This window comes from Equus przewalskii, chromosome 9 (genome assembly GCF_037783145.1).
Source record: "Equus przewalskii isolate Varuska chromosome 9, EquPr2, whole genome shotgun sequence".
Taxonomy (NCBI): Eukaryota; Metazoa; Chordata; class Mammalia; order Perissodactyla; family Equidae; genus Equus; species Equus przewalskii.
In genome coordinates, this window is record NC_091839.1 from 66,249,506 (window position 1) to 66,267,376 (window position 17,871).

The 17,871-nt window shown below is 36.9% G+C and overlaps 1 protein-coding gene across 14 annotated transcripts in view; it reads right to left on the minus strand.

The window, feature by feature from the left end:
- Positions 1-235: 235 nt before the first annotated feature.
- The window catches only part of CEP85L (centrosomal protein 85 like), a 201,168-nt gene continuing 183,532 nt past the window's right edge, over positions 236-17,871 (minus strand). For all 14 annotated transcript variants that reach the window (XM_070559325.1, XM_070559324.1, XM_070559318.1 and 11 more), the window contains 3 exons: positions 9,241-9,348; positions 7,059-7,290; positions 236-5,030 (listed from right to left, as the gene is read on the minus strand). In XM_070559325.1, coding sequence (XP_070415426.1) covers positions 4,867-5,030; positions 7,059-7,290; positions 9,241-9,348 — 504 coding nt within the window. In that variant the 3' untranslated portion in view covers positions 236-4,866. The remainder of the gene's footprint in view (positions 5,031-7,058; positions 7,291-9,240; positions 9,349-17,871) is intronic.

Genomic DNA, 17,871 nt, shown 5'->3' on the forward strand with positions numbered 1-17,871 from the left:
ATCTCAGTGCCCTTCATGAGAAGACCCGGAGAAAAAGCTTTTCAGTAACTCGAAAGACATTCTAAATCAGACTTAAAGCAGAAGTCTCCATGTTGTAGTCAAAGATTCTCTTGTGTATTTATAGAAAGCTTTTACCTAAGTATCAAGTCAGCATATTCTCATCACTGAGAATTCAGGAGAGTCTGAAATTTAAAATACATTCTTATATTAACGTGAGGCACTTGGAAGACATAAATCTTTTTTATAAAAAATTTATTTCTCTGTAAATACAAATTCCAACATCAACAAACAATAGTCCAGTGGAAAAATACTTAGCCATTAACATTGAAAACTTTTTATTTAATAAATAGAACTTTGGCATTCAAAATTCTAGCTGTAAATCCTATTAAAAAACAAAACCAAAAAACCAACCCCTTTACAAAAAAAGAGGCAAGAATGATAGATCAGAAGGCATAAGCCAACCAGTGGCTTCACATTCTTTTCACAATAACGGTATTTCAATTGAGTCATGACCGCTGTATTTACACATGAGGTATTCTGGGTGGTTCAAAAACTGAACCTAGTTTACAAAACCACCAGTCGTGGTGACTGATTATACTCTCTGCTGTGCTTTTAATGTAACCACCTAGCACCTGACTACTTCTTGTCATCACACCAATGTGATGCCGGATTTTATATTTACGTATTTAAATAACTATTTATACACATATGTACACACATACACACAAACGACAACATTCCAGAGGAGTGCCCCGCTCACTCTCTGGGCAAGAGGCTGGGCTCCAAGGACATATGATAGCTCCTCTCATGTTTACTAGGGTCTCTACCTAGTAATAAAGAACTGCTCCTTGCTTAAAAAAAACAATACTTAATCAAGTCTATATACAGAAGAACAAGGTGCAATAATCATCATCAACATTCTTACAGCTCCTGTAAAATAGAAATGAACGCTTACTGCAGGCAAAAAGGCACAGAAGGTTCTCTCTGTGTGCAGCTGAAACAGTGTTGTTAATGACTTATTGATTTGAAACTACATTCTTAATATACTCAATACTTCTTTTAAATAAGAAAAAATCCAAAAATCCAAAATCTTTCCCCCCTCATGATTAAATGCATAACACTGTCATATAGCAATATACCACCATGGCATTCTCGGGTGAAGCTGGAAATTATATTCTTTATACCAAATAGGAAATAGCTTTTCTTGTTTTGTGAACACTGAAAAGAACTGTCAAAAATGGAAATGAAATGAATTAACTTTGTCTCTAAGAGCTATAGCTACTGGCAGTTTCAAATGACACAGTCTGAGTGAGCATGGTTATGAGAATTGCTTATTACTGTAATTACATATCTACAATGATAGAAGTCTACATAAGAGAATGCTGATAATCCAAACTAAAGATACGCTTGAGCTGAACTATGCTATATAAAAATACAGTCCAAGTTCTCAGCTGCTATGATATTCAATGAACTATTACTGGCATTGAAAGAACATTTTCACAATAAAGAAGTTCCTTTAAAAATATCCTTTAACAGATTCCTATTGGTAAGTCTTGAACTATGACAAAATTAACTTATAAGCTCATCACCAAGTCAGAAATGTACAATATCTATATTAGCAACACTTTCCAGCCCTCGAGATTGTCTCTAACAAGCTACTGAAAGAAGTCTAATAAATTGTCATGACCAAAATAAACTTCACTAAAATAAAATACTGTTAACATTAAATGTTGAATCCTATTTCAAACAGAAAAAGGGGCCACACTTATTTTAAAAAATGAAAAACAAAATTCAGGCATGACTTACCCAGTCAATACTTAAGCTTTTGAAAATTAGAGGCCACTGAAAATTTACTAACAGTTTAATAAAAGTCATCATTGTTTTCTAACATCACATGAAAAGACCACTACTATTGTGCCTCTGATTCAGTTACTTTTATCTGCACAGGTGATTTGGGTCTTTCATTGAGACAACTGTTACTTTATCCCTGCTTGAATGTGACTGAGGCCAAATAAGCTCAACTTCAAAACCCAGAAGACCACTAATCAACGCTAATGCTGCATGAGGTACTTCCTAAGAAGACAAGGATTTTATTCACAAAAGCATCATCAAAGAGTTTTCATCTCTAAGGAAATTTTCAAATAGATTTATTTTAAAATTTCGGTTAATTTTCATCTTGGACATATATCACTGTAATAACTTTCAAGAACAAACTAGTTCAAACTAGGACAACACACTACAGTGTCTATATTTGCCCATCTTATTTGGCCTAACAGTAAAATCTTTGTTTTCAATGAGATACCAACATTATTATGTCCTAACACAAGACGTTGTCTTGGGAGGGGCCATTTTCTGAAAAATCAAAATTCAATATTGACAAATTAGAATACTACTAGTTTCATTTCCCCTAGAAATGGACAACGCTCCAAGGCTAGGTCCTTTCACAAACTCCAGACTCCAGAGATCACATTTTGTAATCCACGGTTATACTTAAACTATCACACCTTAATTCTCTTTTTTATGGGGAGTATACATTGCAGCAACTGAAATACATCAGCAGTAGTTTGTTAATTTCCTAAGTTAAAAAATTTTTACCTCAAGATACTTGAATTAGGTCAAATTCTGTAAGTTTTTGAAAACTAACATTAAAAAATCAAATTTTATCCCAACTAACTCAGAAAACAAAACTGTACTTACAGTTGATTAAAACAAATGACCAAAAGTTTCTTTAAAGCAACAATAATAACCATAAAACCCCAAAACATATACTAACAACCTAGGAGATATTTAAGTAAGAACGTAGTGATCCAAATCAGTGATTATTTGCCCATTAGTACCATCATTTTAGGGTGCCTTTATTTCCAAAATTGGGGAGGTTGGCATTTGGGGAGGAGAGTCTATTCAAAGAGAATGTAAAAATGTGCGTTGCCCTTATGGCTTATCTCTTTTAGATGCTATTATCTACTTCACTGTAAAGGGCCATTTTTACAGATAATTAATTTTTACAAGGCAGAATTCTTTGCATCAGATTTTTGGTACAAATTTACTGCTCCTTGATTGTCTTCAAACCATCGACATTAAAAAACAAATGAACTCATTAGAAAGCCAAATTCCTACCAGGGATCAAGTCCCTCCTGATGAGGTGAGGGCCCTTGAGATGCGGAATCACTACAATGCACTGATTTCTTAGTGCCCAGATCCTCAGAAGTAGGAGGAGCAGGGAGGACTCAGGCACTGAGCAGAAGCAAAGTTTCATGTCCTTACGATGTATTCTAACCGACTGCTGAAAGAGAACTACGGAATAACTTAGCGAGCGCTGTACACAAGCCCAGTTCTGAAGTGAATGTCTTCCTGGGTAGGTTCCTTGAAGGCCTTATCCCACATGTTTTCACTGTGGAAAATCTTTAAGAAAAATCTTTTCTAAGAGCAGCCTTTATACCAGTATATAAGCCTGGCAAGAAAACAGACATGTGATCTTCTCTTGCCCAAAACAATAATATCCTGCTTGATTCACACTCCCTATTCCTTCTACCTCTTATTCAATCTTGACCTAAATGAGACTTGGTTGCATCAAGAAAACAAACCAATCTGTAAAGGACAATGATTACCATAACTAAGTACACTCAAAAGAATGTAATGAATGCTCCTGAGGCAATAAAAATATAAAGTCCTTCCAAAATACCAACTAAAACAAGGAAATACTCATTTGAAGTTGAAACGATTGTACGTCTACTTAAGAATCAGTTGCATTTCGTAGTGATACTCTGTACTCCAGGAGAACTACCCTGGCCAAGCTTGTATTCTATAAAAAACCCTGTTTGTAGTGTATTTCACCTAATAAAAGGAATCAAAATATCACCTGGCTTAGATTTTGTTTTATGCTAGTGATAATTCAGATATAAAGAATACAGATTTAAGAATACTTTTCTTAAAGTAGTTTCAACTTTAAAACAAACACAAAACTGTTAACATGTAAACGTTTGAGATCTGGATAAATAAGGTATTGTTCCAGAGTCACTTTGTCAATTTTTCTTTTACAACAATGACTGGAGACCTTAGAAGGTTTGCATGAATTACACATGGCTTTGTTTACATTGATATATATAAGCAAAAAGTTGTAAATAGTCAGGGACACGTTAAAATTAGTTCAAATTGTGTTAAATTGTTTTATAATATATAAAAGACATCATCACATCCAAACTCCACACCTCTAAGGCAATTCACAATCACTCTGGAGAAACAGCTGCCCTATCCACAGTCCTAAAATCAGCCCAATCCCACACCTCATCATCTCAGCACAGTGGTTCTTCAAAACACAAATGGTCTTGCCTGCTGTACCTCTATTAGCACACCTGCCTGCTGTTGGAACTCTTGTTCGGCCAGCCCTTGAAAACCCCAAGTACAACACAAGCTTCTACATGAAAGCAAAGAAATACAAGAATAAACAGCGTGTGCCTTTCTCAGAAGCTGTGCTTTGATCCTAGAAATCCTTATAATTTTGTGAATAAACACACGCACACACACACAAACTACAGGATAAAAAGAAATCTTACCCCTTTATCTGAAGGGGATTCTTCACAGCTTGGTCCTACAGTCAGTAGTTTGAGAATACAGAATTTTTTTTTTCTTATACACTCTATCACGTTTCAAATGGTAATTCAATTTTTTGGCCTAATTAGACAAGCCCCTTTGAAATATCCTATTCCCCTTCTCCCCTAACAAAACAAATGTACAGAAAAAAAAATCCCATGTGCAAGTCATACGTCACTAGCAACTTTCCATCGTGGCTCCTAAAAAGAAACAGGAAGAACTATAACACAGCAGCATTTAGCAACGGGTCATTATTGCTGCGGGATCAACACTCCATCATTGGGTAACGCAGCTGTCTCCCATGTCCTGAGCATAGCGGTCTGATATTGTAGTCCTTAATTCATCAATGTCCCTCCGTAACTGGCATACATCTGATAGTTTTTTAGTGAGTGTTTCTGGGCTGTGGTCATTCTCAGTCTCTTCAACTGAACAGTTCATTGCTGTGGAAATAAAATATGGAGAGAATGTCTCACCTTTTTTGAACAAAGGCATTTTAGGATTTTCGACTTAATTATCAGTGGAAATACAACTCTGTACACTGAATACCAGTCAGGGTCAGGTTTAAAGCATGAATCATACAATATTAAATAGATTTTATCTACCTGGTCCTCTTAAAATTTTGCTAAGGCTTCTGAGGGACATCAATATTTAACTGGCAGAGAATTTCACAGAAGATTGAGACTGAGCAGTCACAAAGGTAGAAGCAGAACCTACAGAGTGTCAGCATGGAAACCATGGTAGCAGAGAGTTTTAAGAAGGGTAGGGTGACCCGTATCAACAGAAAATTGATGAAGTGATGAGATAAGGATTCAAAGAACCACTGGTTTTTGACAAATTAGCTGGCTGGTCAAGTTTTCACAATGTCCAACTATAAGGTAAGCATTCTGGGGTTAGACTTTAAAGACTGGAAGGAGCATACGTTGGGAGGTGAATGTGGAAAGGGTCGTGAATCTTCCTTTTATTCATATTCAAATAGCTCTCTTCTCCTCTTACTGAAAAAGTTAACAAATACTATATAGGATAGGGCAAATGCAGAAGGTTACAAAATAACTGAACGGGTGACCAGCTCTAAAATGGCGGAGAAAATGAGTTGTTGTGTGTGAGCTTTTGCTTCTTGATCCAAGAGGTCACTGCTAACTAAACCACCCACGTTCACCTGGCACACTTCTCCTCCTCCTCTAGGATTCAAGCCCAAGCCCAGCTCCTCCATGGAGCCTCACAGCCCTTCCTAGGTAGATTTGGTTGGTGTTTCCCTTGTGTTCCTGCTGTCTTCTTTCCACATCTCCATTACAGTACTTATTGCAATGCTCAAACAATTTGGTTAATGTGCAGGCAAAGGCTGTGTTCAATTTATCTGCATTATCAGCACCTTAGTGCCTGGACTATCGAAGGCCAGGAAATAAATATTTCCTAAGAGAGTGAATATACTTAAACTTTGAAATGTTTGTTACATGTCCACACTCATATATGTGTACACACAGCTATGAAGTGGAAAGGGAAATTCTACTGACATCTCCGAGCACAGTTACATGTTTCACTTAACAAGTGATAGAGTATGATCAAGAGTAGTATTTGGTTTGCTAAAATAACTATTATGATGCAAGATGGTGGAATCTTTTTGATGAAACTGGAAACAAAACTAGTCCTCACTCTAGTCACATATTAACCATATTATTAGACAATTACCCAATAGAACATGTTGGTGCATAAACCTTGTGGTCTTATTGCATATCTCCTGACTAAAGTCCATTTCTTCTGTAGTAAAAAGAGACCAACATGTCAATATTACAATTCAGATCCATGTGCAGAGATGAGTATTCCTACAAAAGTAGCTGAGGGAAGGGAAATTAGGACATTCCTGTGGCAGCTCTCACAACTGTGTGTGGAAGAAGCAGAACTGAGGCAGAATCGGTGGGTTCATACTGAGAAGGACAAAGCCAGCAGGCACGTATGACGAGGGCAACAGATCTACGGGCCATGAAAACTGGCTCATGTGACAGCATTGGCAGTTACATTAAGCAATTGCCATAGAACAAACACTGCACAGGAAAGCAAGTGAGTATTTTTTCTCAAATATTTTACCAGTGGACAGGTGGCTGGGTCATTAATTTATACAATTACCACATGAAAGCCAAGAGAACCATTACTTCTAGAAGAGCAATCAGGAAATCACACCTAACTACACTCTAGTCACATATTCACAGATTCAGCACAGCTCATCCACGCAGGCACAGCCGGAGGCAGTCCATCAGCTATGACCCTGCTCACTTCTGTAAGTATAATTAAGTTCTAATAATGAAGTAATAACAGGTATTCAGAGACCCACAGACTCAAGCAGAGATTTATAAATCTAAGTAGGAAAGGGGATTAAAAACAAACGGGGAAAAGGCAATCAGAAGTCCCTGATTCATGGAGACAGGTTCCTAATTATTAAGCAACACAATAAGGACAAGCCATCAGCCACTTACATCTGATTCCCAGTAATAATGAAAGATTAGGCTCCTTGCCCTGAGCACGCTGATTAAGAATACTACACAACGCCTTTAAGTCAAACAGGCAATAGGACATTTCCTTGAACAGCTGATCAATCACACTCAAATCAAACAGTGGCCGTTTGGAAAGAAGTGCCTGCTGCCTGGACTGGTCGGCTTCCTGGCCCTGATCCAATAAACAGCACGACTCTTCTGTTTGTCTTTGGTTCTGCAGTGGATAAAGAAAACAAAAATCAGGGGGTCGGAACAGAGGAGTGGTACTCAAAAGCTATACACATTAACATTTTGCCTCAAGTCTATACACAACACAGTGGAGTCGTATCATTTTCACATTAACCAAATTTAACTGCATAGACACAGTAGGAAAAAAAAGAGACAGAAATAATTTAAGTAGTGGAAATGGTTCCTCCACGCCGTGTGCCCTAGGGTAAACCTGAGAGGAAACATAAACCCAAACTGTCTTAGTTTCTAGGAGTCTCACGCCCTCACATCATGAGCATCTTGGCTGTGTACATATTTTTCAATAATGATATTTATCCCAAGAACAAAAAGAACTATGAAGAAACTTTAAATCCTGTAGTTTTATTGTTAGTAGCAAGAGTGATTGTTACTTTGAAAGCATTTTTTGTATATTGGGAAAAAAAGTATATATGTTATTATGTTAATTTTGAAACCAAAATTTTCAGTGTAAGAGAAAAGGAAATACAAGTATAAAATCAAAGAAGAAAAAACAACTCTGAATTATTAAATTTGAATTGGAAGTATCAATATGAACTCATTATTTATTACCCTCAGAAAGAGATACCTTCACCTCATCCCCAAAATTGTCACCTTCTCCCCCTCATCCTGAAATTGCTAATTAAAGGTAAGTTTAATTAGCTTTCCAGTTGGGACTGTATTTCAGAATAACAAAATGGCCTGCACATTGCTGAGGAAAAGATCTTTTTTATAGATGAATAGCAGCTAATAAATGTAAATGAAATTATGTAATCAGGAAAAAAAACCCATTTGTTTAATCCTCTAATGATTCAGACAGTGATCATCAGTGGATACTAAACCCATCAAGGTAAAGGGTGCTGGCAAACTGCATATTCACACAGTCGCCTACATATCACCGCTCAGATGACTTGCTGTTTGCAGAGGCTATAACGTAACAATGAAAGAATCAGTGTGTCACCATCTTAAACCCAGTGAGATCAATATTTGTGTCACTTACAGTGGGATAACCAAACATATATAATTTGATGATGTCAATAACACCAAGCATTCATGCCAAAAAATGTTTGATCTGAGCGTAATGATAACTTTAGCTCTAACTTCTAGTTTACAAGAAACAGCTGGGGTAGAGAACAAGATAAATGACACCACAAAGAAGCAATTAGACAAATTTAAATGGTCTGACAATCTATAAGTCTGTAAGACAACAGGCCCAGTTTCGTCAAAATGTCTCTAACATGGGAGAACAAAGGGACCTCAGATTTATATGACAAAATGAAATGCAACTCATGGTCCTTGATCGAATACTGATTTCACCAGTCACTATAAAAAACATTTGGGGAAGAAGTGGGGAAATTTTACTGGAGAGTAGGTATTATCAAGTATCAAGGAATATTATTTTTATTGCACATTGACAATGGTGGTATGGTTATACAGGAAAATGTCCCCAATTTTTGGAGATGCATTCTTAAGTATTGAGGGGCAAAATGTCATGATGACAGTTAAAAAACGAAAATAAGTATTTTTTTTAATAACATGTCCTTAAATGCAAGCCAAGTATTTCATCTCATAATTAAATGAAGAAAGTGTGATCTGTTCCAATGATGAAGTATCAAAATTGCACCTTCCCTAAGGATTTACAAGGATAATTTTGTTTCTATTCAATTTATGCCTTATTCAAAGCCTTCAGGACCTAATCTCTCTAGGACATTTGAGTTTGCTGTAGTTAAGTCTGCAAAACTGTATTCTAAGACATAAGAAAATAAAAGTTTGTCTTTTCGATTATAAGGTTAGTTAGCCTAATCTAATGTATTTAATTAACCAGCACAGCAAAATCAAGTCGTCAATTAATGTTCTATGAATATGCACAAAATAAGATTTGCTTTAATTTAAATAGGTATGGAATCATCCTTTCAAAGCAATTTTAATATCTTCTACTCACATCAAGCAATGTTTTTGTTAATCTCTGTAGGTTTCTTTCTTTCTTTTCCAGTTCTTCCATCATCTTTTGAGTGGTCAATTTTTCTTTAGACAGTTTCCCTTGCATAGACTAGAACAAAGAAAATTGGAAACAAACCATGTTAATGCTTAAAGCAAAATGCAGCCAGGCAGGTAACCAGGAACACTGGCTCTAAACACTTTAGATCCTCCATCCTCCCCAGTCCCTTGGAAGAGGCTGAAGCCTTCACTTTAAATCAATCCAAATTAATTCTAGAGTGGATGACAGTAAAGGAAAATAATAATAATAATAATACCACCTTTACCAAGAAAGTTTTTAATCTGGGTAAAATATGTTAAATCTAAAATTGCTGCTTAATGCTATATTACAAACAGTTCTTATTTTATTAATTGACCTTTGTTTATAAATTGGGAGTCTATTAGCAACCTATACACTTTTTTTTTGACATTTTTCTTATGATTAATAAGACACAAGATCATAAGACTATCCCTATTTCTGTGATTTGAAACACAGCTAAACAACCTTCTCTCAGGGCACAGTATTCCAAGCTGTGAATACAATGTTGAGTTTAGGCCAAAGGTCTATTATGGGACTCGATAACCCAATCTCTTTGTTAACTCCCATTATGAAATCACCAATTGGCCAGGCATGATACTATTCTAAGAAAATCCTGAGTACACCAAAGCAGTATAGGATATTTTCAGAGTACTCGGGTCACTTTGGCCTTTAAGCCTAATTTTTAGCTAAAGACCAAAGAAAAATTTGTCATAAACCCTGTGGTTATCAGTGATTTCCAGGTGTTTCTGTCAACATTTTCCTTCTGTTAAACCACAAGATCAATAAACATATGCCCAGAGAAAAGATTTCATTTTTTCCTCAGGACTGTATTTAGTCTCAACTCCGAAAACACTTCAGAACACTGACCATCTAAACAGCACGCTTCACTATGAAGAGTTTCCTCACATTGTCTCTGGATGGAGTAAGAGAGGGGAGCTGTCACCATGGGTGACAGCTAAGGGGGGGTGACATGAGACTCTTGCAAATATAAAGCAGTTTTCTCAGTCTCAGATATTCAACCTTGATGCTTTTTACTTTCATTTGTCTGCTAAACTCTGAAAAAAATATTACATTTAAGAACTTAAAAGTTGGATACAAGTGAATTATGCTCTATAACAAGCACATTTCCTTCCAGGGAAAACTCGTTTTATATTCCACAAAAATGACTCCCACAGCACAATGTCACATGGGCTGAGTATGTGTATTTTTGGATACTGAAATTTCTTTGTAACTGCATTTGACTGACTAAAACCTTATATGACTGAATGATATATGGGGATTTATTTAGCTAGCTGAAGATTGATGCTTACTGGCATGACAGGATTATTTTGCTGGAATCCAGAATTCACTCTAAATTTTCTTAAGAATTGTGTCTATTTATTTTATAAGACTTGTAGAAGAAAGGCACCATAAACTACTCTAAATTTCACATTTTAACAATGAAAACTGAACTCAAGAGAAGCATTTTCATAATGCTATAACTCTTTAGAAGATCATAGTGTTTTATATTTTTACCAATTCAGAGTCATGTTGAATGTGACTAATAATTAGCTAGTAAATCTAATATATTCCTATGTAAGACTAAATCGGTGAAGAAACAATCTTCTCCATCAGAATAAACTGGAAATGTTTGGCAGTTAGTGCTCTTTGTCATAAGAAGGAAAATTGCACTCGGGAAATAGAGCAAGCTTAATGTGTTACGTTGGTTGGGTTCAAGGGCACTTATCAAGTAGCCTTTTAATAAGGGAAAGAGTTCACAGAAATGCTTACCCTAAAAGGACCAAATGCTGTACAATTCCTAGGATACTTAACAAGCAAAGATAACAATGGCATCTAGGAAGCATTAATAAGGGAAATGCACTCTCTGAATGAAATTTGACATTTTCTCTCAATACCTTTTAAAAAACTAGTTAAGGGGCCAACCCGGTGGTGCAGTGGTTAAGTGCACACGTTCCGCTTCTCAGTGGCCTGGGGTTCACTGGCTTGGATCCCGGGTGTGGACATGGCACTGCTTGGCATGCCATGCTGTGGTGGGCGTCCCACATATAAAGTGGAGGAAGATGGGCATGGATGTTAGCTCAGGGCCAGGCTTCCTCAGCAAAAGAAAGAGGAGGACTGGCAGTAGTTAGCTCAGGGCTAATCCTCCTCCTCCTCAAAAAAAAAACAACTAGCTAAAAGAAAGTTTATCTCCTACACAAGGTCATTCCTTCAAGACTGGGAGAGGTGGCTGTTTTATCTAATGCATAGAAATTAACACAGAGAGTCAAGGAAAACGAAGAAATAAAAGAATATGTTCCAAGTGAAAGAACAAGATAAAATCTCAGCAAAAGAACTTAATGAAACAGAGATAAGTGATTTACCTAATAAAGAGTTGAAAATAACAGTCAGAAAGATGTTCTCCTGGATCAGGAGAACAATGCATGAACAATGTGAGAATTTTAACAAAGAGAGAGAAAATATAAGAAAGTGCCAATCAGAAGTCACAGAGCTGAAGAATACAATAACTGAACTGAAAAACATATTTGAGGGGTTCAATATCAGAGTAGATGAAGTGGAAGAAAGGATCGGCGAACTTGAAGACAGGGCAGTGGAATTAATCCAATCAGAGCAGCAAAGAGAAAACAGAATGAAAAAGAGTGAACATACCTTAAGGGACAACATCAAATGGAACAATATTCTCATTATAGGGGTCCCAGAAGGATAAGAGAGAGAAAATGACATAAAACTTAACTTGAAGCAATAATGGCTGAAAAATTCCCAAACTTGGGGATGGAAACAGACATCCAGATCCAGGAAACCAAGAGAATTACAAATAAGATGAACCCAAAGAGACCCATACCAAGACACATTATAATTAAATTGTCAAAAGTTAAAGACAAGGAGAAAATCTTAAAAGCAGCAAGACCAAAACAACTTATTACATACAAGAGAACTCCCATAAGATTATCAGCAGATTCTGGAGTAGAAACTTTGCAGACCAGAAGAGTGTGGCATGATATATTCAAAGTGATGAAACAAAAGAACTGCCAACCAGGTTTGCTCTACCTGGCAAAGCTGTCCTTCAGGATTGAAGAACAAATAGTTCCCCAGACAAGCAAAAGCTGAAGGAGTTCATCACCACTAGATAGGTAGCCTTACAACAAATGTTAAAGGCACTTCTCTAAGTTGAATAGAAAGGGCACTAATTAGTAACAGGAAAACATATGAAAGTATTATAAATCTCACTGGTAAAGGTAAAAATATAGCAAAACTCAGAATAATGTTATAAAGGTGGTGGGTTAATCACTTATAAATGACTACAACAATTTGTTAGTAGATACACAAGATAAAAAAAGAAAAATTATGGCATTAAAAATATAAAAAGTAGGGCAACTACATCAAACTAAAAAGCTTCTGCACAGCAAAGAAAACTATCAACAAAATGAAAAGGCAACCCACCAAATGGGAAAAAATATTTGCAAATCATATATCTGATAAATGGTTAGTATCCAAAATAGAGAACTCATACAATTCTTAGCAAAAACAAACAAAAAAATCCATCCTGTTAAAAAATGGGCAGAGGTTCTGAATACATATTTTTCAAAGAAAATATACAGATGGTAAACAGGTACAGGAAAAGGAACTCAACATCACTGATCATCATGAAAATGCAAATCAAAATCATAATGAGATATCACCTCACACCCATTAGAATGGCTATGATAAAAAAGACAAGAGATAATAAGTGTTGGTAAGGATGTGGAGAAAAGGGAACCCTTGTGCACTGTTGGTGGAATTGTAAATTGGTGCAGCCACTATGGAAAACAGTATGGAGGTTCCTCAGAAAATTAAAAATAGCACCACCATATGATCCAGCAATTCCATTTCTGGTTATTTATCCAAAGAAAACCAAAACACTAACTCAAAAAGATATCTGCACCCCCACGTTCATTGTAGCATTATTCACAATAGCCAAGACATGGAAACAACGTAAGTGTCCAGAGATGGATGAAAGGATAAAGAAAATGTGATTTATACAGTAGAGTATTACTCAGCCACAAAAAAAGAAAGAGCTCTAGCCATTTGCGACAACATGGATAGAGGGTGAGGGTATTCTGCTAAGTGAGATAAGTCAGACAGAGAAAGACAATACCGTATGATCTCACCTATATGTGAAATCTAAACAAACAGAAAACTGAACTCATAGATAACACAGAACAGATTGGTGGTTGCCAGAGGCAAGCGGGTGGGGGTTGGGGAACAAAATGGGTGAAGGAGGTGAAGAGGTATAAACTTCCAGTTATCAAGTTAAGTCCTGGAGATGTAATGTACAGCATGGTGACTACAGTTAATAATACTGCATTGTATATTTGCAAGTTACTAAGACAGTAGATCTTAAAAGTTCTCATCACAATTAAAAAAGAATTTATAAGCCATGTGGTGTTGGATGTAAACTATACTTATTACGGTGATCATTTTACAATATATAAAAATATCAAATCATTATGTTGTACACCTGAAACTAGTGTTATATGTCAATTATATCTAAATAAAAATAAATAAGTTTTAAAAAAAGAAAGTAGAGAGTTAATGGTAACAGCAGAAGATTTTAGAGTCAGAGATAATTAAGTTCTGGGTCCACAGCTTACGTGCTGTGCAATCATGGGTAAGTTATTTAATCTTTCTAGGCTCCAAATTCATTAGAAAGAATTTCCTACCTTGTAAGGTATTAGGAAAATTATGCAGTGTGTATGTAGACCACATTTTTGGGTGTCTGCCTATTCACAAATTCCATGAATCATAAGTAGTCATACTTGTACTGGACATCTGTACTCTCAGGTCATAGCTCACTGGTACAGGCTGACTGAACACTTGACCAAACCTGAGGAACTAAGACCTAGAGTCTATGCGTTAGTCTCTGCAGGTGGCTGGAAATGCACTATAGAATTTAGGAGCTGTGGGGCAGCCATATTCTGCCATATTGGCTGAGAAAGGAAAGGAAGTCAGTCTGGAGAGAGAGAAAATAATGAAACCCACTGCAATGAGAGAAGGAACAATGCCTTTTCCTTCCTGAAGCCGAGCTTCATTCCCTTCTATGGCTTCCATAGATATCTCTGCATTCTTAAAATACAGTAGATGCTATGGCTTTTTTGCTTAGGCTAAATTGCATTGGTTCTGTTGCTTACAATTCAAAAGCCTAAATGACCTCTACCTGGTGCAAAATATTTATGAACAAACACTAATTCCTTTCTTCTTACACTAAATATCAAAAAGAGCCCATTTCTTTTATCAAATCACCATGATATAAACTTTAAATATCTTACAATTTTGTCAGTTATACCTCAATAAAGCTGAAAAAAAATTGGCCCATTCCAAATTCAGCAACGTGGATGAATTTTCTTGTGGGCAAAGGTTTTTTCTTTTGTTCACCAGCTATCCCCTAGAAAAGTGCCTGGCCTGTGGCAGAAACTCAGTTAACAGTTACTGAATGAGCTAAACTAACAAATAAATGAAAAACTAACCACTCAATACCTCATTTAGTTTTTATTTAAGAAAAAGGTTATGTTCACTCATTCAAAAATAGTTTGGGACTGTCTTTTATGCACATGGCACTGTGCTAAGACCTGAATTAGATAAGGATTGTTCAGACTCTAGAGCATCCATTATAAAGCTCTCGGAATAAATGTAGCAGAAAAAAAAACCGGGCATTTTCTTTGATCTCAAGGAGCTAACAACACCACCATATTGTAGAGTGTAATCTACTAAAAAATTTCACCTTAAAAGCAAAATTTCCAAATTCTACTTCTAGGCAACTGAACACAGGTGCTTCCCACAGAAAGCTAGTTTTCCACTGTGCTCCAGTTTAAGTATCTTTCATTCCAGGAAAAGACCCTTAAAATAAATCCCTCTCCTAAGGCTTATACAAGACAGAGATGAGACCAACACTTTTCTTGTGCATTTGGTCTTTCTTTTGGGATTTTCACTTTGAGGCAGCTAGGAGTAATGGCAAGAGCACAAACTCTGAGGTCCGTCAGATATGAACTAGAATCTCAGCAGAGACCCTGGGCACACCTTTTTAAATCTCAGCAACTTCATGTACAAAAGGAAGACACTCTTTCTTACCTTCTAAGATTACTATTAAGGTTTAGAGATAAATATAGACCAGAAAGCACACTTCCCCTAACATGTAACATTAGCATCAGCATCATCACATCACTGATACCTCTGCATGTGGCAATAGAGGCCCCATTTCTCACTTTGGCCTAAGTGTGGACAAATATTAAATCCCTGTTCCTCACTCCTCCATACTGATAAAAGGGAGAATTTTCAAAATATTTATAAAAACTAAGAGAAATAAATAAGGAATTGCAAAAACCATAAAAATTGCCATTTTTTAGGTTTCTAAGAATCAAAGACAGTGTACAACTCAAATTCCTTAAGCTAACTATCATCCTGCTCCCTGATATAACTTTAAAAACAATCTGCTTGAGTGTTCCACTCCCAGCATGACAGCATGAGGAGCTCCTCAGGCTCGCGCCCCAGTGCAAATTATAAAAGAACACATTTACAGTTTCTGGAAATGGTCCTGAGGGCATATAGCAAATGAAGAAACATATATTCAAGAAAATCTACTAAAACTTAGTAAGAACAGCAAAAATCTGTGGTATTTGAAAGAAAATCCACTCCATCCCTACACACTCACAGCTCAGCGAGATGGGAATTCTACTCCAGACTGGCACAGCCCGTAACACAGGACCCCTCTCCCCTCAGCTCCCACTCGGAGAGCTATCTTCCTAGAAAGGGCAGGACATCAGCATTTCTCACTCTGCCCTCAGCTACCTGTAGGTGAAGCTAAGTTCCAGGTAAATACACCCAAAAGGTGGGGGCTCCCTTCTTCTGCTCAGGCTCCCTCCTAAGATGAAGCTTTACCTTGGGTGCAGCACCACTGAAATACTGGGGCCCTGAGTGCCCGTGCCCTGGCTTCTGGGGCAGGGGTTCCACACTGCGAGAGGCAAGCCAAGATCTAGAGCTTCTGCTCACATCCTAGACACTCACTTAGAGAGAAGCTTGACATTGCTCTGGTCCGCACTGACCTGGCTCAGAGATTCTGCCTGGGGAGAAGCCAGCCACAGAACAGAGTGCTCCAAATGTCTCCCTAAAGGAACTGAATTCATTTGCAACAGTGTTGCAAAAGTTCAAGCCTAAAGGCACTTCAAAAAGAGTGGAGGTTGCGGTGAGAGGCAGCTGGGAGGATACCGTTACATTCATTGAAGGCATAGGCTAAAGTACAGGTAGCTACATTCCCAGAGAGAAACAGTGAAGGTGACAACGGGGAAGAGCACTCTTAGGAAGAGAACAAATCTCCTTTGAAGGAGCCAGAATGGGTCAGCCTGTGAAGCAATTTATGCCACACAGCATTGCTGAAAACAGAGTGATCAGCTGGCAATTAATGGAGCTTAACATTGGTGTGGGCATGAAAAGAAAAACAAAAGACCACATGTTACGTTCATATGAAATGTCTAGAAAAGGCAAATCTATAAAGACAGGAAGTAGATTAGTTATTGCTTCCTGGCAGGGGAGGGGATGGGGTTTAAGGGAGTGATAGCTCAAGGGCAAGGGGTTTCTTTTTGAGGCAATAAAAATGTTCTAAAATTGACTGTGATCTTGGTTTCATATACCTGTGAGCATACTAAAAATTACCGAATTGTACACTTAAAATGGGTAAATTGTAGGCCATGTGAGTTATATCTCAATAAAGCTGTTATTAAAAAATCAGCATGACATAAAGAAAAAACAACCTGCCTGGGTTCCTTTTCTTCCAGCTCCTGATCTGCTCTCAGGCTTATATGCAAGAGCTACCAAAACAGTTCAAATGTGGAAGAACACCCAGGTGTCTTGGAACTACACATTTTTCTTTTTTTCACTTAAACCTCAGTCTTCCCAGTGGATTCCATTTCTGGTCCAATGAGAATGCTGAGGATTGTTACATTTCCTCATGACTCTAGGACTAGGACCATTGCCAGGCTCTCAGTAATAATTGCCTGGGGAACTTGTTAATAATACATATTTCAAGCTTCACCTCAGAGATACTGATTCATTAGGTTCACAATGGGCCCCAGAAACCTGTATTTTAAAAAGCCCATTCCAAATAATCTGAATATTCATATAGGTTTGGTGACCACTCAATAGCACATATAGGCTCAAGAACATTCTTTCATGATTCAAGTAAGCTGATTCCTTTCCTGCAACGCCCCCACCTCAAATCTCAAAGAACTGATTTTTCAAAAGTTAAATCCACCTTTTACATATTTTTTCTAACATTTTAAATAAGCAACAACTATAATGTGCATACAACAGGCCTATAGGTACCTTAAAGACTGTTCTCATTCTAAGTACAAACTCTGCACAGAAAGCGTACTTTTTAAAAAGCTACTTTTCATTTGATAGGAGACTTTTTTGGCTGTAGGTTTTTCAAAAATTAGTATTAATTCCTGATAAGAATATTTTTAGTTTTTCATGCATTATAAAGCAACTTCACATAGGTAAAACTCCGTAAAAATTTAAAAACTTAGGAAG